Source organism: Caretta caretta, chromosome 6 (genome assembly GCF_965140235.1).
Source record: "Caretta caretta isolate rCarCar2 chromosome 6, rCarCar1.hap1, whole genome shotgun sequence".
Lineage (NCBI taxonomy): Eukaryota > Metazoa > Chordata > Testudines > Cheloniidae > Caretta > Caretta caretta.
This window is the reverse complement of record NC_134211.1, coordinates 110,227,062-110,246,205: the sequence shown is the minus strand read 5'-3', so window position 1 is coordinate 110,246,205 and position 19,144 is coordinate 110,227,062. Positions and strand designations below refer to the sequence as shown.

The window sequence follows — 19,144 nt, the reverse complement described above, 5'->3', positions numbered from 1 at the left end:
TTTTCAGAATAGAAGAGAAGCAAGCTGTAACCATGCACAGAAAAATGAGATTAGCAGAAAACATAGTGGGACAAGAATCTATCAACTTGTGGTGTATTTCAAAGGATGGTAATAGGCAGGTAATATTTAAATCAAACTGGAGAACATGCAGCCTATTTAAATAAAGTCATTTGTAATGTCTAGTTTAGATACATAAACAAATATACATTAGATACATATAATCAGATAGGTCTAGTTTAGATACATAAACAAAAGTCACTTAATGGTGACTGCATGGTTTTATTCCTGAGGTAAACTAAGGCTCCAGTCCTATATAGGAATCTGCTGGCATAGACCTCCGCACCTGGGCAAAATGCTATTGAAAGGCAGGGGTCAGGGCCTAAAGGTTTGCCATAGTCCCTTAATTAGATAGTGGTATTGGTAGTAAGTCTTGCTGATAGCTTTGTGCCTTTTTGCCTTCTGTATGCATTATAAAGGACCAAGAATTTTTTTTAATTTCTATTCATGTACACTGGAAATTTTGGTCTTGTCTATCCTGTTTTTCCTGGAAGACTATAGATAACTGGAGAACTAAGGTAACATTAGATGCCAAGGATATGAAGCCTCGCTGAGAGAAGAGATTTATATGTAGACTGTTAAACTTTTATTTTGTTTATACTTATCTAAACTAACTCCAAAATGATTCCACTTCTCCGTCCCTTCATCCAAAGGCCACGTTCCTAATACGCATCTCTGGGTCCTCCAACTGAGACCTGCAGCAAAACAGGACTTGACCTTCCTAATTTAAGATAGATTTTTTTTGTTGTTGACAGAGACAAGATAGGTGAGTTAATACTTTTCATTGGACCAACTTTTGTTGGTGGAACACAGAAGCTTTCAAGCTTCTCAGAGCTCTCCCACAAGTCTCTGTAGTTGACATACACTCGGCCTTTTTTGGTTAAACACACATCATAAATTAGCAACAGAAAAAGTCACAAGCACAATTTTCTTCTATAGGTCATCTTTAAAGTATGAGTCCTTTTTCCCATTAGCGGCCATTTGTTCCACTAATTCAACTGTTGGGAATTGGTTGAAATAGGGTTTGTACACAGATGCTTGGGGAAAACCCCAAAAAGAAAATGTGCAGGTCTTTATAAGTAATCATCATTAAGGGATGTATGTTTAAGAATTCAACTGAAATGGATCTTTGGTGGGTTGGTTTTGGGGGGGGATTAAAGTTCTGTTTTTTATTTTATCCTGTTTAAGAAAAATGTCACTGTCAGCAGATTGAAACTTGTAACTTTATTTTAAAAGCACTCTCTTAGGAAAACCCAAGAGAATCCAATAAGACATCATGAACCTTCCTATGCGATAGAATTGCCAAAACTGAATGTTTCTGGAGTAACCAAGTTGACTTCTTATCCTAATCATACATTTCATTCAGTTTTTACCACACCTGCAACAAATGGTGAAGTCCCTGTGTTACAACCTATTAAATATATTGGGACAAATCAAAAGGTAGCAAACTTTAACTTGCTTATTCAGTTATACACAGAAGATAAATATAAATGTATTACAGACTATATTTCAAACTTCTATCATTTTTTCAACAGTCTGAAAAACAGAAGGAACTTAAGTCTTCTGTGAAACAATACCACTTACCCACAATAGAAAGAAGAGGTGGAGGATATTGACCATCTTGTCAAATATTTGGAATGTAAGGAAAAGCATGAGTATGCAGCGAAACAGATTCACCCATGCTTTCTATATTATTGTCAAAGGTACACCAAAAGCAATAGTGCCTTATCTTTTGTTTCCCTGAAATGCTGCAGGAAAACACTACAAGACTATTAGCACTTTATTTCCGAACAGTATCAATATTTATCTAAGCACCATTTTGGCAGCTCAAAATGCACTTTATACTTGAACCCTTTTAAACAAATTAGCTTTTTAACATTTTTTTTTAAACAAAAATGGATAATTTAGGATGTTTTAGTTTGAGTGCTAGGAATGCCATTTTGTAATTAAGTTTTATATTATATACAAAATAGTTTATGATGATATTTAAAACTTGTTAAACTTGATCTGTTCATTTTGTACCTTTTTTAACAGATGAAAATGTTAGTTGCGTAGACAATGTTGGAAAATTACCTCCTGTATTAGGTTGATAATTTCAAAGCTCAAGTCTGTTAATATTTTATGGATTATGATATAATTTGAGAAACACCTGATTTTAGTAAAATTAAACAGTTTTAATTTCTTTTGACATTTGTATATGCAAAGGATAGCTGTACAGTTACATATCTGATTCATAAGCAAATCTATCTTTATCATTTGTGTCCTTTCTTTCTTAAACCATGCTTTTGTATTAATCAAATCGCTTTTGCGATTAGTTGGTTGAAATAGCGGTAAAGAAACAGCATATGGATTTAGACCATTTTTTCACATTTCACAAATTATAGGCACTCATTTAATAAGGTTCTCAGCTTTTGTGCTGTAGAAGCCAACAAAATTCAGAAATAACATTTTGGTCATTGTAGCAGAGAGATAAGGTAATGACTAAGAGGTCATTTAAGGTAATGACTAAGAGTTCAGTGTGTTTGATTTTTAAAACTTTCATAATATCCTAGTAAGAAGGCAAATTGTCAGTTTAGCATTAGCTCTGTTACAAAGTAGCTTTACAATTTTAGAACCAAATGGAGTTCAACTATGGAAGATATTATAGCTGTGTTGGGACTGGATTTTTCAAGTTCTGGCTATTCCTAAGTGGGAAGCTTTTCCTGATATATATATATATATATATGTATGGAGGTACTTAAGATAATTTCTGTACAATGAGCTGTGCATTTAAAAAAGATTCTATCCTTTATGGTTGTAAAAGTTACTCTGTTCACATCTGGAAAGTTAATGGACATCTCTTCCTGTTTGAAAAACAGCTCCAGTGCCTCTGCTGCTCTTCAGAGCTTCTCTAGGCTGCAGCAGAGTGAAATCATTAAGAGCCCACTCAGTTTTACAGCTGCTAGTCAGAACTTAGTGGACAGCAGTTAAACTGAAGTCACTGCATGTTGGTGGTGCTGAGGCATTCATTGGAGTTGATGGGAGAACACCCCAGACTCAGTCTACACTAGAAAGTTTTGCCAGCATAGTTATGTCAGGTAGGAGAGTGGGTGGTGGGGAGAATCCCACCCCCTAATCAATATAGTTAAGCCACCCCCTTTCCTCTCCCTCCCCTTCCCCCGTAGACACATCTTATACTGACAAAAGCTATACTGGCAAAAGGACTCCTCATGTTGTTTGGGGCAGGCGGTTTAACTATACTGCCAAAAGAATCCCTTTTGCTGAGTAGGCACTGCATCTCCAGTAGGGGGCTTTGCAAGTATAGCTACACCATACGCTATAGCCTTTGTGGTGTAGAGTAGTCCCTGGAGAGATGTAGACTAGTGAAGACCTCTTTTCTCCATGTTGTATCAGACATCAACTAGCCAAAGTTCAATACAAACAATGGAGCCATTAGTCAAGATCCAGGAACAGCACCCCAGTAGAAATCCCAACAGCTCATGTGTCAGGGGCAGCAGGCTTCTCATCTAGGTGTTGCCTGTAGGCCTCACAGTGACGATGCAGTTTTAATGCCCTGATAATGCCCAGGAAATGCATGGACCTTACAGGCTTCATTTGTTAATGTATACATTGTTTTATGTGTACATATATGTAGGTAACTAATTCCTAGGTAAGTTGTGTTTGGTGGTAAGGAGTGTGCTAGTCACCCTAAATCTTTGTTACCTTATTGCTTATAGGAAGTAGAATGGCATTGTTAGTGCTAGATGGCTGGTCACTTTTTTATTAGAAAAAAACATAAGCCAAACTAAACCCAGCTTTTTCATAAAAGGACATTAAATGTGAAGATAAATTAAATCCAGTCAGACTCAGGGCTTGTCTGCAGCTATGTCGGTAGCACTTTAATGAAGATGCTACTATGCTGACAGGAGAGCTTCTCCTATCAGCATAGTTAATCCACCTCTGCAAGAGGCGGTAGCTATGTCAACAGGAGAAGCTCTCCCATCAACATAGCACTGTCTACGCCAGCAGTTAGCTCAGTAGAACTATGTCACTCGAGTGTGGATTTTTCACATCCCTGAGCAACATAGTTATACTGATGTAAGTTTGTAGGGTAGACCTGGCCTAAGAAAGTCAGTCTACATACAGCTAAAATAGTGCTGGAGTTTACTGTAACCTCCAGAATTTTTTTCACAAGTTGTTTGGTATTTGAAAGTTAGGCTGTTATAAAATCAACAAGTCTTGCTTTGTAAATAAGATGCTGAGACTAATTTTATTTTTCATTAAAATCTCAGCATGTCATTCTCTACTAACCATGTAGATGTGAGAATAGAAGTTAGTATGTTTTTATTTTTTTAAATGAATCACTGCTATGTCTTCTAAGATTGTGTGGCCTAGTGCATAGAGTACTGCACTAGGACTCAGGAGAGCTGGGTTCTGTTCCCAGCTGTACTGCTGGTCTAGTAGGTGATCTTGAACAACTCACTTTACCCTATTATGCATCAGTTTCCCTATCTCTAAAGTGGGGATACAGTACATACCTCCTTTGTAAAGCTCTTTGAGATCTACTGGTGAAAATGCTATGTAAGAGCTAGATATCATCATGGAAAGCCAGTTTTCAAAGTCTAATGTTCTGACACAGGTAAGTTCTCTCAAATTCATTGCATGGCAGGGTCTATGGCTAAGGGTACTGGTCATAGAACATGGAGTCCCACTGTTTGGCCCCCAGTTTAAATCTGACCTGATCACTACCCACATCATTATTTCATGGCTGTTCGCTGGCCTGTAAGATGTGTTTCTTACTCCAGTTCTTATTCAACAGGTGTCTCTGTCTTAAAGGTCAGAGCCTGGAGTAAATACTTTCGCAGCCCTGCAGAAATTTCCTGTAGCATAGGGCCAAGGCCCAGTAGTGGGAATCTGTGGGGTTGCTTGCAGTGCTGCCAACCACCCTACACCACTGGCTTGGATAGTGGACTTACAGCTCCTGGGGTATCATTCATCTTTCACAAACATGAAAACCTAATGAACTGGAAAACTGGGAAAAGAAGAAAGGGTTTGAAGTGATTTAGGATGATAATGATGTGTAAGTAGAAAATACCGGTAATTTAGGGAGTTTGAACAAGAATAGGTGAATGCTATATAGATGCGTACTTGTGCTATGTATTTACATGGCTACAACATTGGTATTGAGGAAATGGAAGCTAGAGACCCATATCTATGGTGCAACAGTAACCTACTTCCTTATCTCTAGAAATTTGGGACAGAGGTCCAGAAGATGGCTTTTGGGGGATGGAAGCGGTTACATTTGTATTTCTGAGCTCCCTTTTTCGGAAAGCTTGCCTCCTGGCAAATCTTCAATGTTGTGAGGGAGCAGGAGCAAAAAAAAGCACAAAATGATTTTTGTATTGCAAGATACTACACTGTAGGAGCTGGGTGACCTTCCTGTCAGGCATTCAAGTCAGATTGAAAGAATGCAGAAGTGGCAGAGGCACTTGTGTTCTCCATTAAAGATACAAGGCTTTAGGTATGTTTGAAGCAAGGAAATGAAGCATATCTAAAAACTAAAGTAGCAACAGGCCAACCCTACAGGAGTATTAATATTCTAAAAGTTGATGAGCTTATCTTGTTTGATGAATACAGTGGATAGTGTTGTTCTGTAGAGTGATGGATACAAATCCCCAGAACATTTGATCTGCTGCAAAATTTCACTACAGGCTGCTCATTAGAAGATCAAATTGAAAAATGAAGTTGATTACCATTTGACATGAACAGCACACTCTCTCCAGGTTCTAAAAGTCTTACATCTGTCCTACTTTTTCAAGCTCATGCTGTAGATTAGAGTTCACAGCAGCAGCAATCTACTAGTGTCAGCGGTAAAGTTAATTTAATCTGATTGTTTCCTAGAGCTTTCCTAAGCACTGTTTTTTCCTCAGGTTGATCCTAAATAATTCAAGTAAACCACCTACTTTCATGTAACACTCCAATTCCAAAAGAAAACATGGAATTTTACAGAAAATTATCTGTATGAGGTTTTACTATTATACCTCACAGCTAAGTATTATTACAAATGAGTAGTATGCCAAAAACCAAACTGCTTTCATGACTATCTCATAGTAGGGTTTTGTTACTTAAGTTGTGCATTTTGAAACAGACTAACTTGTTAGGACACCCTACAGCAGTGGCTTTCAACCTTTTTTCATGTGTGGACTCCTAAAAAATTTCAACTGGAAGTGCAGATCCCTTTGGGATTCTTAAACGTAGTCTGCAGACCCCCAGGGGTCCACAGACCACAGGATGAAAAACCACTGCCCTAAACATTATTCAAGGAAACTATCTGAAAAAGCCAAACTAGAGGCGGACGACTTCCAAGACGACTAACTTAAGAAAATCACTCTCTAAAGTATGTCACCTTGAAAACTTAATTTTATCACATCAGATTTTAGAAAGTGTTTCAAACTTGTACTGTCAGCTTACTAGTAGTTAACAATGAAAAACATCATTGCCTGTGACATCATTATTTCGGTGTTAAGTGGGCATGTAAGTGAAGAGGATATTCCCATATGATCCTTAACTCTATTGGACAGAGCAAATGAAATATACAACTCCTACCTGATGAACCACCAGAACAAGTAGGCCTGCTGAAAAATAGCTGCTTAAGTAACACACATCCCAAAGGGCTGGTTATGAAATAGATACAGTGCTTTACAAACATCAGAAGTTTCAGCTGAGGAAGCCAACCAATTAGCTACCTGAGTTATCTACAGCACTAATAAAACTCATACTACATTGATTTGTTAGTTAATCTTTAAACAGTTTTATTTAATTTCAGATGCATGGTAGTTGCCTTCATTAGTCTACCTGGAATTTTGTATTAACATACAGAGAGTTGTGCAAGACGTTAGTTTTACTTCTGACAATTTAATATGCAGCTCCTTTTTTAAAAAGGACCCACCTATATAAAAGTCTAACCTTGTTAATTTTGTTCAGATACAAAATTCTCATTTTCACCAATTTGTCAATGTGGCAGAGTGGCAATCACTAGCTTTAGCATGAATACTAGTTATCATAAGTGACATATTTCCAAGTGTGAAAATTTAAGTGTAGTCTCTTCAGATTTGAATATATGTAAAAAATGCAACTTTTTGATTTTGTGTATTGTCATATACTACAATATGCTTTTACCTCTTTTTAGACCCCCCCAGAACCAATAGAGCCAACAATGGGAGCTGGATTCTATTTCTAGAGCATCAACAGAACTATTTACTAAATTCCAATTAGAATCCATTATGTCACTGTAAACCTTGAAAGCACTGGGGATTGCATAAAGTTAATGAGGGCATACTTGGGCCTGCAGAACCTTTATGAAGGGTGCTAACATTTAGGGAAACCCAGCTTGAGTTTGTCAGGCTAGGAGTTAGAAAAATCTTCATTTGTAAAATAAGCAAATTGGGAATTAACTGAGAAACATGGAACCCTACAATGACATTTTATAGAGTAACCTTGCCAGGCCATAATATTAATTTCCTCTCACCCAGCATTCAGTTTGCTTTAGTGCAAAAAATGACTTGTGTTCAATATGGAACGATGCCTGTATTTTCTCCTGCTTAAAAATTTCAGGATTTTGTGTTTCCTAAAATTTTAGGAATGTCTTGTTCTGATCAGTACACTATATAAACATTTTTAAAATATTTCCATCACCTGACTTATGCAAAATACAAAATCTTCCAAACAATTAGGATAGTCACTGTTTTTATTGTGCAGTTTTAGGCCTTGCTTTGCTGTATTGCATACCAATTATCCACACTAGAGGCTGAACATATACACCCAGAAGATACATGATCTGACTTTAGAATTGCCAGTCTACCTACAGAATTCAAATATTGCTGGTCTGGCAAAACTTTGGGGGTGGTTGTTAAAAGGCAGGTGTTTTTTTTTTTTTTTTTGTATTTTAAGCTTGTCCAAAAGGGCATATTTCCTGGGATCATTCTGAATGAGGCATGCAGGACTGGGTTCCTTCTTTGGTAAGAGAGTGATGAGTGCTTTGTTGATTACCCATGCTCCAGTCTTTTCAAGTTAAGTATGCTCATAAGTGTTTTGCTGAATAAGGTCTTAAATAGGTAGATCTTTTCAAGTGACTGCACTTTCACTGAAGAATTCCTTTCATCATTCAAACTATATTCAATATTTCAGGTTTAAGACTAGTAGTCTCTGCATGCAAATGTAGAATATTCTGAATACCAGAGCACTTGGAATAGGGATATAGGACAAATTAAATAGTGACTGTATTTATGCTGTTTACTTTTTTGAATGTCAGTTTAAACCTACCGTCTATCCACTTTTATGATTTCTAGTCAATTTCACTTTCAGATTCTCAGGCAAGTAGCCCAAAGCTGCAATGTTTGGATGGAAAACCAATACATTTTCATACTCCCCATAGGATTTTTTAAATTAGATTTAAATAGTTCTGTTGGACATCTGTTTTTACAATTGCTTGATCCAACAATGTAGTATTTAAACTGTTTATTCCAGTTACTTTGCAGCAAAATGATGATCAAAATTTTGTTCAAGTATGAGTCTTACAGCTTGAAAACAGGACAGATTGACACCCTTATTTTAAGTGATTGTTGTGTTCACAGAACATGGTCACAAAAATATGTTTAGGGAAAGGATCATATTTTCAAGTCTACTTCTTACCTACAAGACTTGTGAAGGGTGCTGGAATAACAGAACTGAGAAATGAAGTCTGTTTAGCAAAAGAATTTGACTTGGGTGGCAGCCATGAAAGTTTCTAAACTTGGGGAAAGAGGAGTTTCTTCTAAACAAAGTACTTTTTGAGCCTTATTACAGAAATTGGACAGAAAGTTGGTTTCCATTCAGTGCTTTGTTTCTGTGCCAAGGGTGCCAATCAATGTTAGTCATGATAAAGACAGCTATCCACAGACCAGCACATTTTACATAGAGCAGTGAACAGCTGTTAGACGGTAACAACTTTGTCTTTTCTAATTTGGTTAGTGATCTGCATGCAACCCAGAAGGTGACTGGCTCAGAGCATTTGGTAATAGGATACTCTGTCTCCACTGTATGTTTAAAAATCAGTTTAAGAATTTAAAATATATTGCAACCAAGTGTCTCACTATTTCCATATTTACCTGAATCAAATTTGGAAACATTTAAATAAGGAAGGTAAAATTAGAATGTTAATTATTGTTAAATTGACAGTTTCAACCCAGTTTGTTTATATCCAAGGATTAAATAAACCTGAACTGCATAAATCACAGGCCTGATTATTCTTCCATTGAAGTGAACAGCAAAGTTTATCTTCAGTGGGAGCAGGAGTGAGGCTTTAATTTTTATTAAACTGATGATATGTAGAACCATGTGAGGCTTGCTACAGTTTGAGTTTCTCCAGTGTTACAAACAGATGTAGACTAAATCTCAGGAAAAACATCCTAACAATAGGACAATGAACAGATTGCCTACAGAGGTTGTGGAAGCTCCTTCAGAGGCTTTCAAAAGAAGGCTGGATAGCCATCTGTCTTGCATGGTTTAGACACAACAAACTCACCTTCCTGGCAGGTTAGACTAGATAGACCTCATAGTCCCTTCTAATGCTATGATTCTATGTATAATTATGTAGTTTATTCTAAAATGATAGAGTATTAATATCTTGCAATTAAAGATAATTCTATTCAACTATACATTTTATACAAAAATGTTGTTGGAACCTTAGATAAAGTTTGTTGGTAGTTTAGGCCCAGATCATGCCATCAGTATCAGCATTAAATTGACTTTTGGAAAGACCTTCCATTTTGAAGGATATGAATGCCAGAGCAGAGCTGAGAAAGCTGTTGCTTATATCCCCTCCTAGCTGCACATCTGCAAAGTTCAGAAAAAGCCCAACAATAGAGAGAGTCAGAAGGGGCTTAGGCCGGGCAGAGGAAGTGAGAAAATGCCACCATATTATCTCAGTCACCCTTTCTACTGGGTTTTGATCCAGAGTAGCACATTCTTCATTCCTTTCATCCCCTTGCAGAAAATACTGGAAGGGATGAAATGGCCTTTGTTTTGCTAATAAAAACCAATTTACTATCAACCACTATCAAGTAGCATTGGATTATGAAAATACTTGGATATCTCTACCTCCATAATAACTGTTTCTACCTCAAATGTTAAAGATAGCAAGGGCACCTGATATTTTTAGCACAGCAAGTTGTCCCAAAACACGTACTACTCCACTATTTTAGTATCTAATTTTAGATTGTAAAAATCAAAGTGTGCGCACTGTCATAGTTGTCTACATAAAAATCAGCTTGAAAGTCAATGCAATTCAACAATTGAGGTTTTAACCTCTAATTTTTAGACAAATACAGTATTAAACCACTAAAATGCAACTATTAAAAGGCATCAGAAGAGATCACTCTACTGCAAAAATCTGAGGCTCCTATTTTCATAAATATTGGGGTTTAATGTCTGGAAAATGTATTCAGAGGTAAGTTTTAATAGGAAGTAGTGCAGGGGAAAATTTATAATTTCTTTTCCCTAAGCCAATTAAGCAACATTAAATATGGAAGTGTTCCTGATGCAAAAGGTTGTAAGAAAGGAATATGTTCTACAAGCGTTAGTGTGTGTTTCTGTACCCAACATTTAATTCAAAAGATTGATTACATCAAAATCGATCCAATTTAAAACAGAACGTAAACAAAACTGCATATTCAAGATAGTTTAATATGTATTTTCAGAATTAGAAATTTTAGATTAAAATTACTAGTGTACTGATCCATTTTCCTCCCAATCACTGAATTACATTTATACATATAATACAGAGCTGATTGCAATTGGAAACAATATTAAAATAAATGTTTCATAGATACAAAGGATATCTTTTCTCCACAACATAGCTTTTCTGGGTGTCTGACTACCCATTTTAAAGTAATTCTCCACTAGCATTAAACTATTTAAGTGCAAACAATTCTGTTTAAAAAAAAAAAATCTACGATTGCAGCATCCATCTTCCTGAATTACATTTTTAAGCCAGAAAGTAATGACTTTCGTTTTCCATGAGTGCATTCCAGGCTGTCTTCTAACCATCTCTGGTTGAAAAAAATCAGTGCAAAAAAAACAAACAATGGTGAAGTACTAATTTATATAACCATTGAACTTACTTGGATTTAAGAAACATACTTTATTTTACACATATATATCTTTCTCTCCCCCCCCCCCATATATATATATATATATCTCAATTAAATTACACCGAACTTGAAAAGTATAAAGAAAACTGAGAAAAATTTTTTTTACTGCAACACCAAATGAAGCATTTCTTTTTTAAAAGGAAAATTCTTCTTTGGGTGAGCAGCCTAGAAGTATTAGCCAGACTAAGAATTCATTACATTATTCTTTTGCAAAGTATTATGTGATTCACATAATTCCAAGTTTACACTCTGCCATTTTATAATTTCTGATGCTCTCTGCATGAAGAACAGCTCCTGGTTCCACTGTCATTACTTCTTGTCCTGTGTTCAAAGATTCGCTAGCAGTAGTGTGATGGCTATACTACAGTTCCACTTGGAGAATTGGCCTGGTTTTGGGATGACAATAAACCCTGCAAACAAAGCAGTTTACATTAATCCAGCAAGAGAGCCTGACATTAACTTAAAATTAATCTGCAGCAGATAAATTTATCAGCACAAAGGTTTGTGTGCACAGGCACTCACTACTAACATATTGCCTTCATTCCTCAAAAATCATGTGCCAGATTTCTATAGGAAACATTTCATTTGCCCTACTTAATAATGTTCAAAACAATGTTTTTGGCACAGATTAATAGATCTGTTTAGGACACGAATTGTTGCAAATGTTTGATCTTAGTTTGCCTTGCATTTTTCTCAAGCCGCTGGCAACTTCTAGACACTTCTTTTTATACCACTCTACACAAATAGTAAGTATCCTTTGAACTAATGATTAAATATGCAGCAAATGGGCACTTCACAGACAGACAATGGGTCTATTCTGCCATAAAAAAAAGGGAAATTAGACAGTTAACCTCCATTAATGTTAACACTACTGGTGAGAATCCAAAGTTCTCATCTGCCAATGAAAAATAGTAAACAGTTTAAGAAATATTTTAACAAATATTCCTATATGTTACTTGGGAATAAGAAGCCTGGAAAAGACGATGAGTGTGTCGGGGAGACTCAGAATTCACATTAAGTTTTGCATTACCATTTAAATTTGGACTTAGGTAAGTCTATTTAAGTTAATTTTTTCATAAGTTTACCACCTTATTGAAATGCACTACAGGTCAATAGTGGCTTGCTTATATTTCAGATTTGTAGCTTAAGAATTATGCAGCATTCTTAGCTACATATGGTTCTTGTTGATAACTGGTTTGGATAGTTTAATAAAGAAGTATTTTCTTGCTTTTCACTTGTGTACTTTGGCTGCCAGTTGATCAAGCTTTCCCCTAAGTCATTGGTTGACAAGAACTGTAATGGCTGAATTTCAATTCGCACACCAGCCTTCAGATTAAAAACCAAACATCTGCACCAAAAGGCAGGTTTATTTTCTTGTACTTTGTCATTTAGTTCTTAAAGAGTGCTAACAGCCTGAACTAAATACCTGCTAAGCCTGAAGTACCCTGATTAACATGACTTCACTTTCCCTTGCTATATAGCTAAAAATCACACTTTTAGTCATTCGCAAAAAGAAAAGGAGTACTTGTGGCACCTTAGAGACTAACCAATTTATTTGAGCATAAGCTTACGTGATGCATCCGATGAAGTGAGCTGTAGCTCATGAAAGCTTATGCTCAGATAAATTGGTTAGTCTCTAAGGTGCCACAAGTACTCCTTTTCTTTTTGCGAATACAGACTAACACGGCTGTTACTCTGAAACTTTTAGTCATTGTTTCTTACCTCTAAATTATGTTCCTGTGACTCAGATCCATCAAGCTAGACAAGATCAGAAGCAATTAATAGGAATGTAGAATTATTGACATCTTCAGAGTCTATAGGAGCTCTTTCTTGCTTGGATCCAAGTATCCAGGAACCCCTACTGAAGAAACCTCCCCCCCCCCCGTTCTCTTAAACCACAAACAGAAGTGGAAGAGGTTCTGGATTGGTGGATCTGAGTCACAAAAAACCTAATTTCAGGTAAACTCACCCTCCCCTTTAAAATCTCCGATCCACCAATTCAGACATGGGATGCATCCACATGGATTGGTGGGGTTCATGGCAGAAAATAGGTACACAGAAGGTGGAACGGTGTGCTACGCCTTAGAATGCCCTCTGTAAGTAGTATCTACAAGTGTTTTGTTGTTTATGCAATGCATAACTGATTTTCATATAATGTATGCAGTGATGTAGATTTGCGGCTTAGTCATGAAATATACAAATGTGATATTCAGGCCTTACAAAGTTGCACATTTCAGAGTTCAGTATTACATGGCAGATGGAATGGTATGGTTTGCCTTCCTTCTCTAGGAGGAGGAGATGCATAGGCAGTGGAACTATACATAAAGGGTAAAATTTTGACAGCATCTAACTCATTAGGCACTTCTGAAAAAGTTACCCAAAAAGATTTTTTTTTTTTAAATAGTGAATAAAATGTGTGATGTATAAAGCAGAATGCTGAATCACATGCAGAGTTTACAGTGTGATCACATACCACATTCCAGGAGTCTGTTAATCCGAACCATGACACCAAAAGAGTTTTGCATTTTGACTGATTACCCATACTAAGTAACTTTTAAAATGCAATGGAAAAGGATATTCTGTAGTTAAACATTCCTAGGTACCAATATTCCCAATCCTGTTTATGACAAATTAATCAGAGGTCTCATGTGCATATGCAAGTAATCCCATGATTGTAAAGCATAAATTAAATCCTATAAAGATGGTGTAAAGGACAAGGTATTTCTAATAGGCTCATGACCATGGTATCCAGGTGTTATGACAAACAAGAAATAGACACTTCCTTGTGAATGTTTAGGGAGCCCCTATTTGAAATGCAGCCACATCCTGTGTTTTGCGATATACAGCTTCACTTTAAAAAGGGGCTATTCTAGGAAGCACTAATCACCATTCAATGTGATCCTATGATCTTCAGCATTCAAGTCATTAGGACCCAGACTGGGTCGATCCTCATCTCCCGGGCTATGAATACCTTCTTGTCAGAAGAAGGGCTGAATGGTTTGAATACAGGACTGGACAATAGGCATTCCCGAGTTTTAATTCCTGCTCTGAAACACTTCCTGCAGTTTTGAGCAAGGTATGGCCTGGTTCAGGTGCCCATCTATACAGTTAGGATAACTGCTTATTTTCAGAGTAGTCTGTGAAGACTAGATGTTTGTACAGCACTTTGAATGTGAAAAGCTAATATTAGCTAATACATTCTGATGAGTAACAGTTTAGTAGTATAATTCATATTAAGACCAAGAATAAAAATGAGTAGCACAGATTACATTTAACAAAACTGAAATACGTAATTTGAAGTCTTTAAATCAAGACTTGATATCTTTTGAAGTGATATGTTCGATCTCAAACAAATTATGGGTTTGATGCTGAAGTTATTAGGTAAGGTTCTTTAACCTGTGTTACATCGGAGGTCAGGCTACGTATAATTATAATGGTCCCTTCTGGCTTTAAACTATGGATATGGATGTGAATTTTGGTCTAAGGATGATCAAAATTTGGTGAGGAAAACTTATGTTCGAGAAGAAAAGAAGTGAAGATAAAGAGGCAAATGGCCTGCTGCAACAGAACCACTCTTGGATAGACCAGAGAAGATGGGACAGAACACAAATTACAGAAACATAAGTAATTCTTAAATACAAAAATTCCTGCTAATGCAACAGTAATGTTGCCCACTTCGAAGTCAAAGTCAGGAAAGTGCAAAGAAATTCAGATTCCTACAGCAACTTCAAATCTGCTATGTTGTGCACACAATGCATACTGCGCACCAAAATAAGTTTATTAAGCTATGTATTCAGCAAACAACAAGGAACAGAATACACTAAGTGTGCAACAATGGCAAATTAAAAGTGACTGCTGACATCTTAAATAACCATTAATTCTTTGTATTTATCTTTATTAAATATTTAATGAGAACAGCATTCATAGGACAACACTCAAATCAGGAATTAATTTCCAATTAAAAACCCACAATTACAAGAGGGAAAAAAGTTACCCCTGTTAAGCTTTGAAGTTCACACCGTACTCCATTCACCTTAGTGAAGTAGGAAGAAGTTCATAGTTTTGCCACTGCTTTTTTTTTTTTTTTTTTTGGAGGAAGTCTAATCTGTTCAGGTTATGTCGTCAATCTTCTTAAGTTACAGACCATAGAATGAATCAAAAATTGCAGAAAGCCCAGGGTGGGCAGATATGCAGAGTTCATGTATATTTTTTCTTGTTCCTACTGTTAAGACGGGTTTTTTTGGTGGAGGATTTTGCAGCGTTCTTTCTCTAATTCAAGTTGTTTCAGCAACGGTCCCTTGGCCTACCTTGCTAGTCAGGCCTGCCAGAACATATACTGTGATTTCATAAAGAGGCCAGGACTGAAATAATATTCATTGAACATGCTCAGACTTTAAAATCATTTAGCTTTTCATTCCCTATCCTGTAAATCTAATTCCAATCAAGTTCTGAACCAGCCATATTTGCATTTTCTATTCAGAAAAGAGACTGCCTTTAAAAAACGTTGGAGTACCACAATTCTCCGTACTGAAGGCATTTGATTTTTTTTTTTTAATTCACCTTCATGAAGAACTTGCAAAACTTCTGAAATACCTTTTGAGGCTGAAGTGATGTGTAAAGACAAAAATTTATAATGCAAAGTTTCCAGATTATAGAAGCTGAGTCTGATAGTCTGAATTGCAAAAGTGTTCAAGTGTTAAGATGAAGCACCAAGCTACATGAATTTCTTTACTAGATCACACTAAAAGAATTCCTGATGAAGTCATAAGCTCAGTTAGTGAATTGGTGTTAAAATGTTATGGTTTTTTTTTAAAAACAGCAAATCCTTTATGAACATACACCCACCATATAGCAGAAGACTTCTTGAAAAGAACTTGGAGAACCTGGGAGAAAGAGGCGTTATAGGAAAGCTGATGTTACAGTAATTTCTATTTAAAATGCTTATTTGTTTTGTTTCTTTTTAATATTTATTCACTTTATGGAAATTTTTATGTTTGGTGCTGAAGTATCTACTTACCTTTTCTTGTTTTGCTGTAGTAATGTCATATGCCTGAGTATAGTTTGTGTACTAGTAGGATAAAGTACCTTGTAAATGTGTGCAGCAGCAACACAAGTGATTCAAATGCAATTTTACTTCTGGTATATATTAGTGTAGAGGGATATATTTCATTACTGAAGTGCATTTCCATCCTTGTTTGACAAAAAGCAGACTTAAAATTCCACTATCTATATACAATCCATGTAAAAACCCTCTTTGCCTCAGACATCCACAGAGATTAGATAAATACCATACCTTAAGAGTTCTTAACACTTTGGTTTAGATATGATAGGCACCTGTATCCAAGAGGCAGACTATACTTCATGAGTTTATGTACAATGTAAATGTATAATCGCCTTGTTTATCTTCTCTAAAGCCTCCTGAAGCGCACACATGCTTTTGCTGACAGGATCCTAATTCCAGCTAGGCATGGGACCTGGGTTAGGAGGAAAGGACTCCTATAATTAAGTACACAGAATAGCTTTCTCTAACCTTTTGAAGCTAGAACTTCTGGCAAGATTTAGGTTACAGGTCAGGTAAAAAAGGTGACTTGAGAGAAACCAGGCAAATTTAACTTTGAATAGAAACTACAGCAGCCAAGAATATGCAAACTCTCAATCTCAGAAGAGTGAACTGATGGAAAATAGTGAAGATGGATGAGAGTTCAGATTTAGGTGGCCCAAGTCAGACTAGAGCACAATCACACTGACTATTTCCTTAAGGACTTTTGTGCAAGAGATATTTAAAAAGGAAAGTAAAAGCCAGATTACAACTGGGAGACATCTTTTGCCAAAGTATCCATTATGACTGTAGAATAGGGGGAAGCCAGATTGCTTTCATGTTCCCACTAATTCCTGTGGAACTTGTTTGAGCAAACAATCCTCAATTACATGGCATTTGACAATCAGATGTTCCCACAGCAAGCCATCAGGATGGATTTCACCTTGCCTCTCAGCACGCTTTCAAAAATGCTACCAGGCCCAGTCACATTAGGGTCATTCACTTCACTATTTCTTGAAGTGCCAGAAGACCATTCAGTGTTTAAATCCAATAATAGGGAAAGAAGGTTCTCCCATCATCAGAAAGCTACAGAGGAATCTCACCATCAGGGAAACTGATCTTTGCATGCCAGGGCCCACAATGACTCTAGAACTTGAACTTGAAAGCCCTGTTAGAAAAGCCCTAATCTGGGAAACAACCTCCTGAATATCATCTTTGTTGACTGGTTATGTGAATAAACCTGGAACTCTGGTTTAATGAGTTGATGAGCTGTCCCTATGTAGCTCTGATGTAAGTGAGTGGGCAGCATTTTCCATCAAAGTCAATGTCAAACTTGTTCTGTTCTGGTCTTATGATATTATTTATAGGATGGAAGCATCTGAATTCTCTTTTCTTTTGAACCACATAGTTAGGGCTGTGAACTTAATTTTTTATAGTAACCTCAAGGTCTACTTAAGGTTGTGACTGAGAAGCACAGCCTGAACTGGAATCCATAGGGGAAAGAGTTCCTGTAGAGTCCAAAGACAAAAATTCTCCATTCCAACTGCTGCTTGATGGATACACATTGACAGCTTAATTTACCCATGTCCGAATTACTAAATCTGAATTTAAAACAATTTCATGGTTCTAAAATTTAACGATTTTAAAAGAAAACGTGAACTTTACAACATAGTTCAAAGTTAGAAGTGACAGATCTAATCCCACATTTGATTTAATGTCAACTTGATAACAATTTCTGAAAGATTTATTCAAAAATTGCATGATTTAGTCAATCCCTTAAATTATAAAATGGCAGCTAAAAAGCTAGCAGTTTCACTGCAGCCATCTGTTCAGCAAGGTATGTACAGCATATAGAAAAAAAACTTTAACTTGTTACATCCCAGCTTTCAGAACTGAGATGTGAAAAGGACTATTGAAAATTATCTACATTTACAGTTCAGTCACACATTTTATTTAACGTCAGTATACAGAGGACAACCCCAGCAAATTTTGTAATGTCAAGTATTTAGTAAGGTTCTTCAGCTGTAACAGTGACAACAGAATAGCTAAAAAATAAGCAGTATGAAACAAACTTGAATTTTTAAAATTATAAATATACCAACAATACTTATTAAAGCTTAATTATTGCAACAGTTAATTTAACAATATTTCATGTTAGAAAGGCTCTATGAAATTTATTCAAGTTGTCAAGAAATTAGATGGAAGTGTAAAAAGGAAATACATATGAATTTTCTTTTGATTTGCACTAAAGATATAGTCAATACAATTTTGTACAGTATCACCTAACATATCAATCTTTAACAAACTCAAGTATACAGAATTGGTAAAAATGCAGGAAAAAAAATCTTGTTTTTAACTTTTACACCTAAGTTGTGCCACAGTAAATTAACTGACATGAAATTCGTTCTTGTAACATAAGTAGGCCAACAATTTTTTTCAGTATCAATTTAGGAGGTTTAAGCTGCTAAAGGGGCAGATGTACACACAGTCTCTTCAAGTACATAACCAAGTTTGAAAAAGGTAATAGTTCAAAACATGGGATTTCTGCAAGTATTTAGTAAAAGTCATGTTATTTCCTAATCCAGAAACCCTCACCCATAAGACCTTTTATACAGGGTTACGATCTCTCCTGGCTTCACTGAAGTCACTTTGCCACACCTCCATTGTGCACACCTTGCTATACATTATCAAACCAGTGTATTAGTTTAAATTCACTCTGCTAATGAAGGTGTACTATACGTGCAATTTTGCTACTATATGCACATTACCGGAAGCTTCAAATTGCACCTTGGTAACCTGAAATAATATAGTCATGATTCAGTTTTACTGTAGAATTTATGCAGATACCAATATCATATTGAAATAATTCTATTTGATAGTA

At 36.2% G+C, this 19,144-nt stretch overlaps 2 protein-coding genes across 15 annotated transcripts in view; one reads left to right on the top strand and one right to left on the bottom strand.

Moving 5' to 3' along the window:
• Positions 1–12,459, top strand: part of MOK (MOK protein kinase) — a 46,787-nt gene extending 34,328 nt beyond the window's left edge. For 7 of the 14 annotated variants that reach the window (XM_075129883.1, XM_048855707.2, XM_048855710.2 and 4 more), the window contains 3 exons: positions 8–119; positions 1,294–1,497; positions 1,593–12,459. In XM_075129883.1, the coding sequence (XP_074985984.1) occupies positions 8–119; positions 1,294–1,497; positions 1,593–1,673 (397 nt within the window). In that variant the 3' untranslated portion in view covers positions 1,674–12,459. The remainder of the gene's footprint in view (positions 1–7; positions 120–1,293; positions 1,498–1,592) is intronic. The other 7 variants (XM_075129884.1, XM_048855708.2, XM_048855716.2 and 4 more) reach the window with 1 other exon arrangement.
• Positions 1–19,144, bottom strand: part of WDR20 (WD repeat domain 20) — a 76,205-nt gene that overhangs the window by 6,970 nt on the left and 50,091 nt on the right.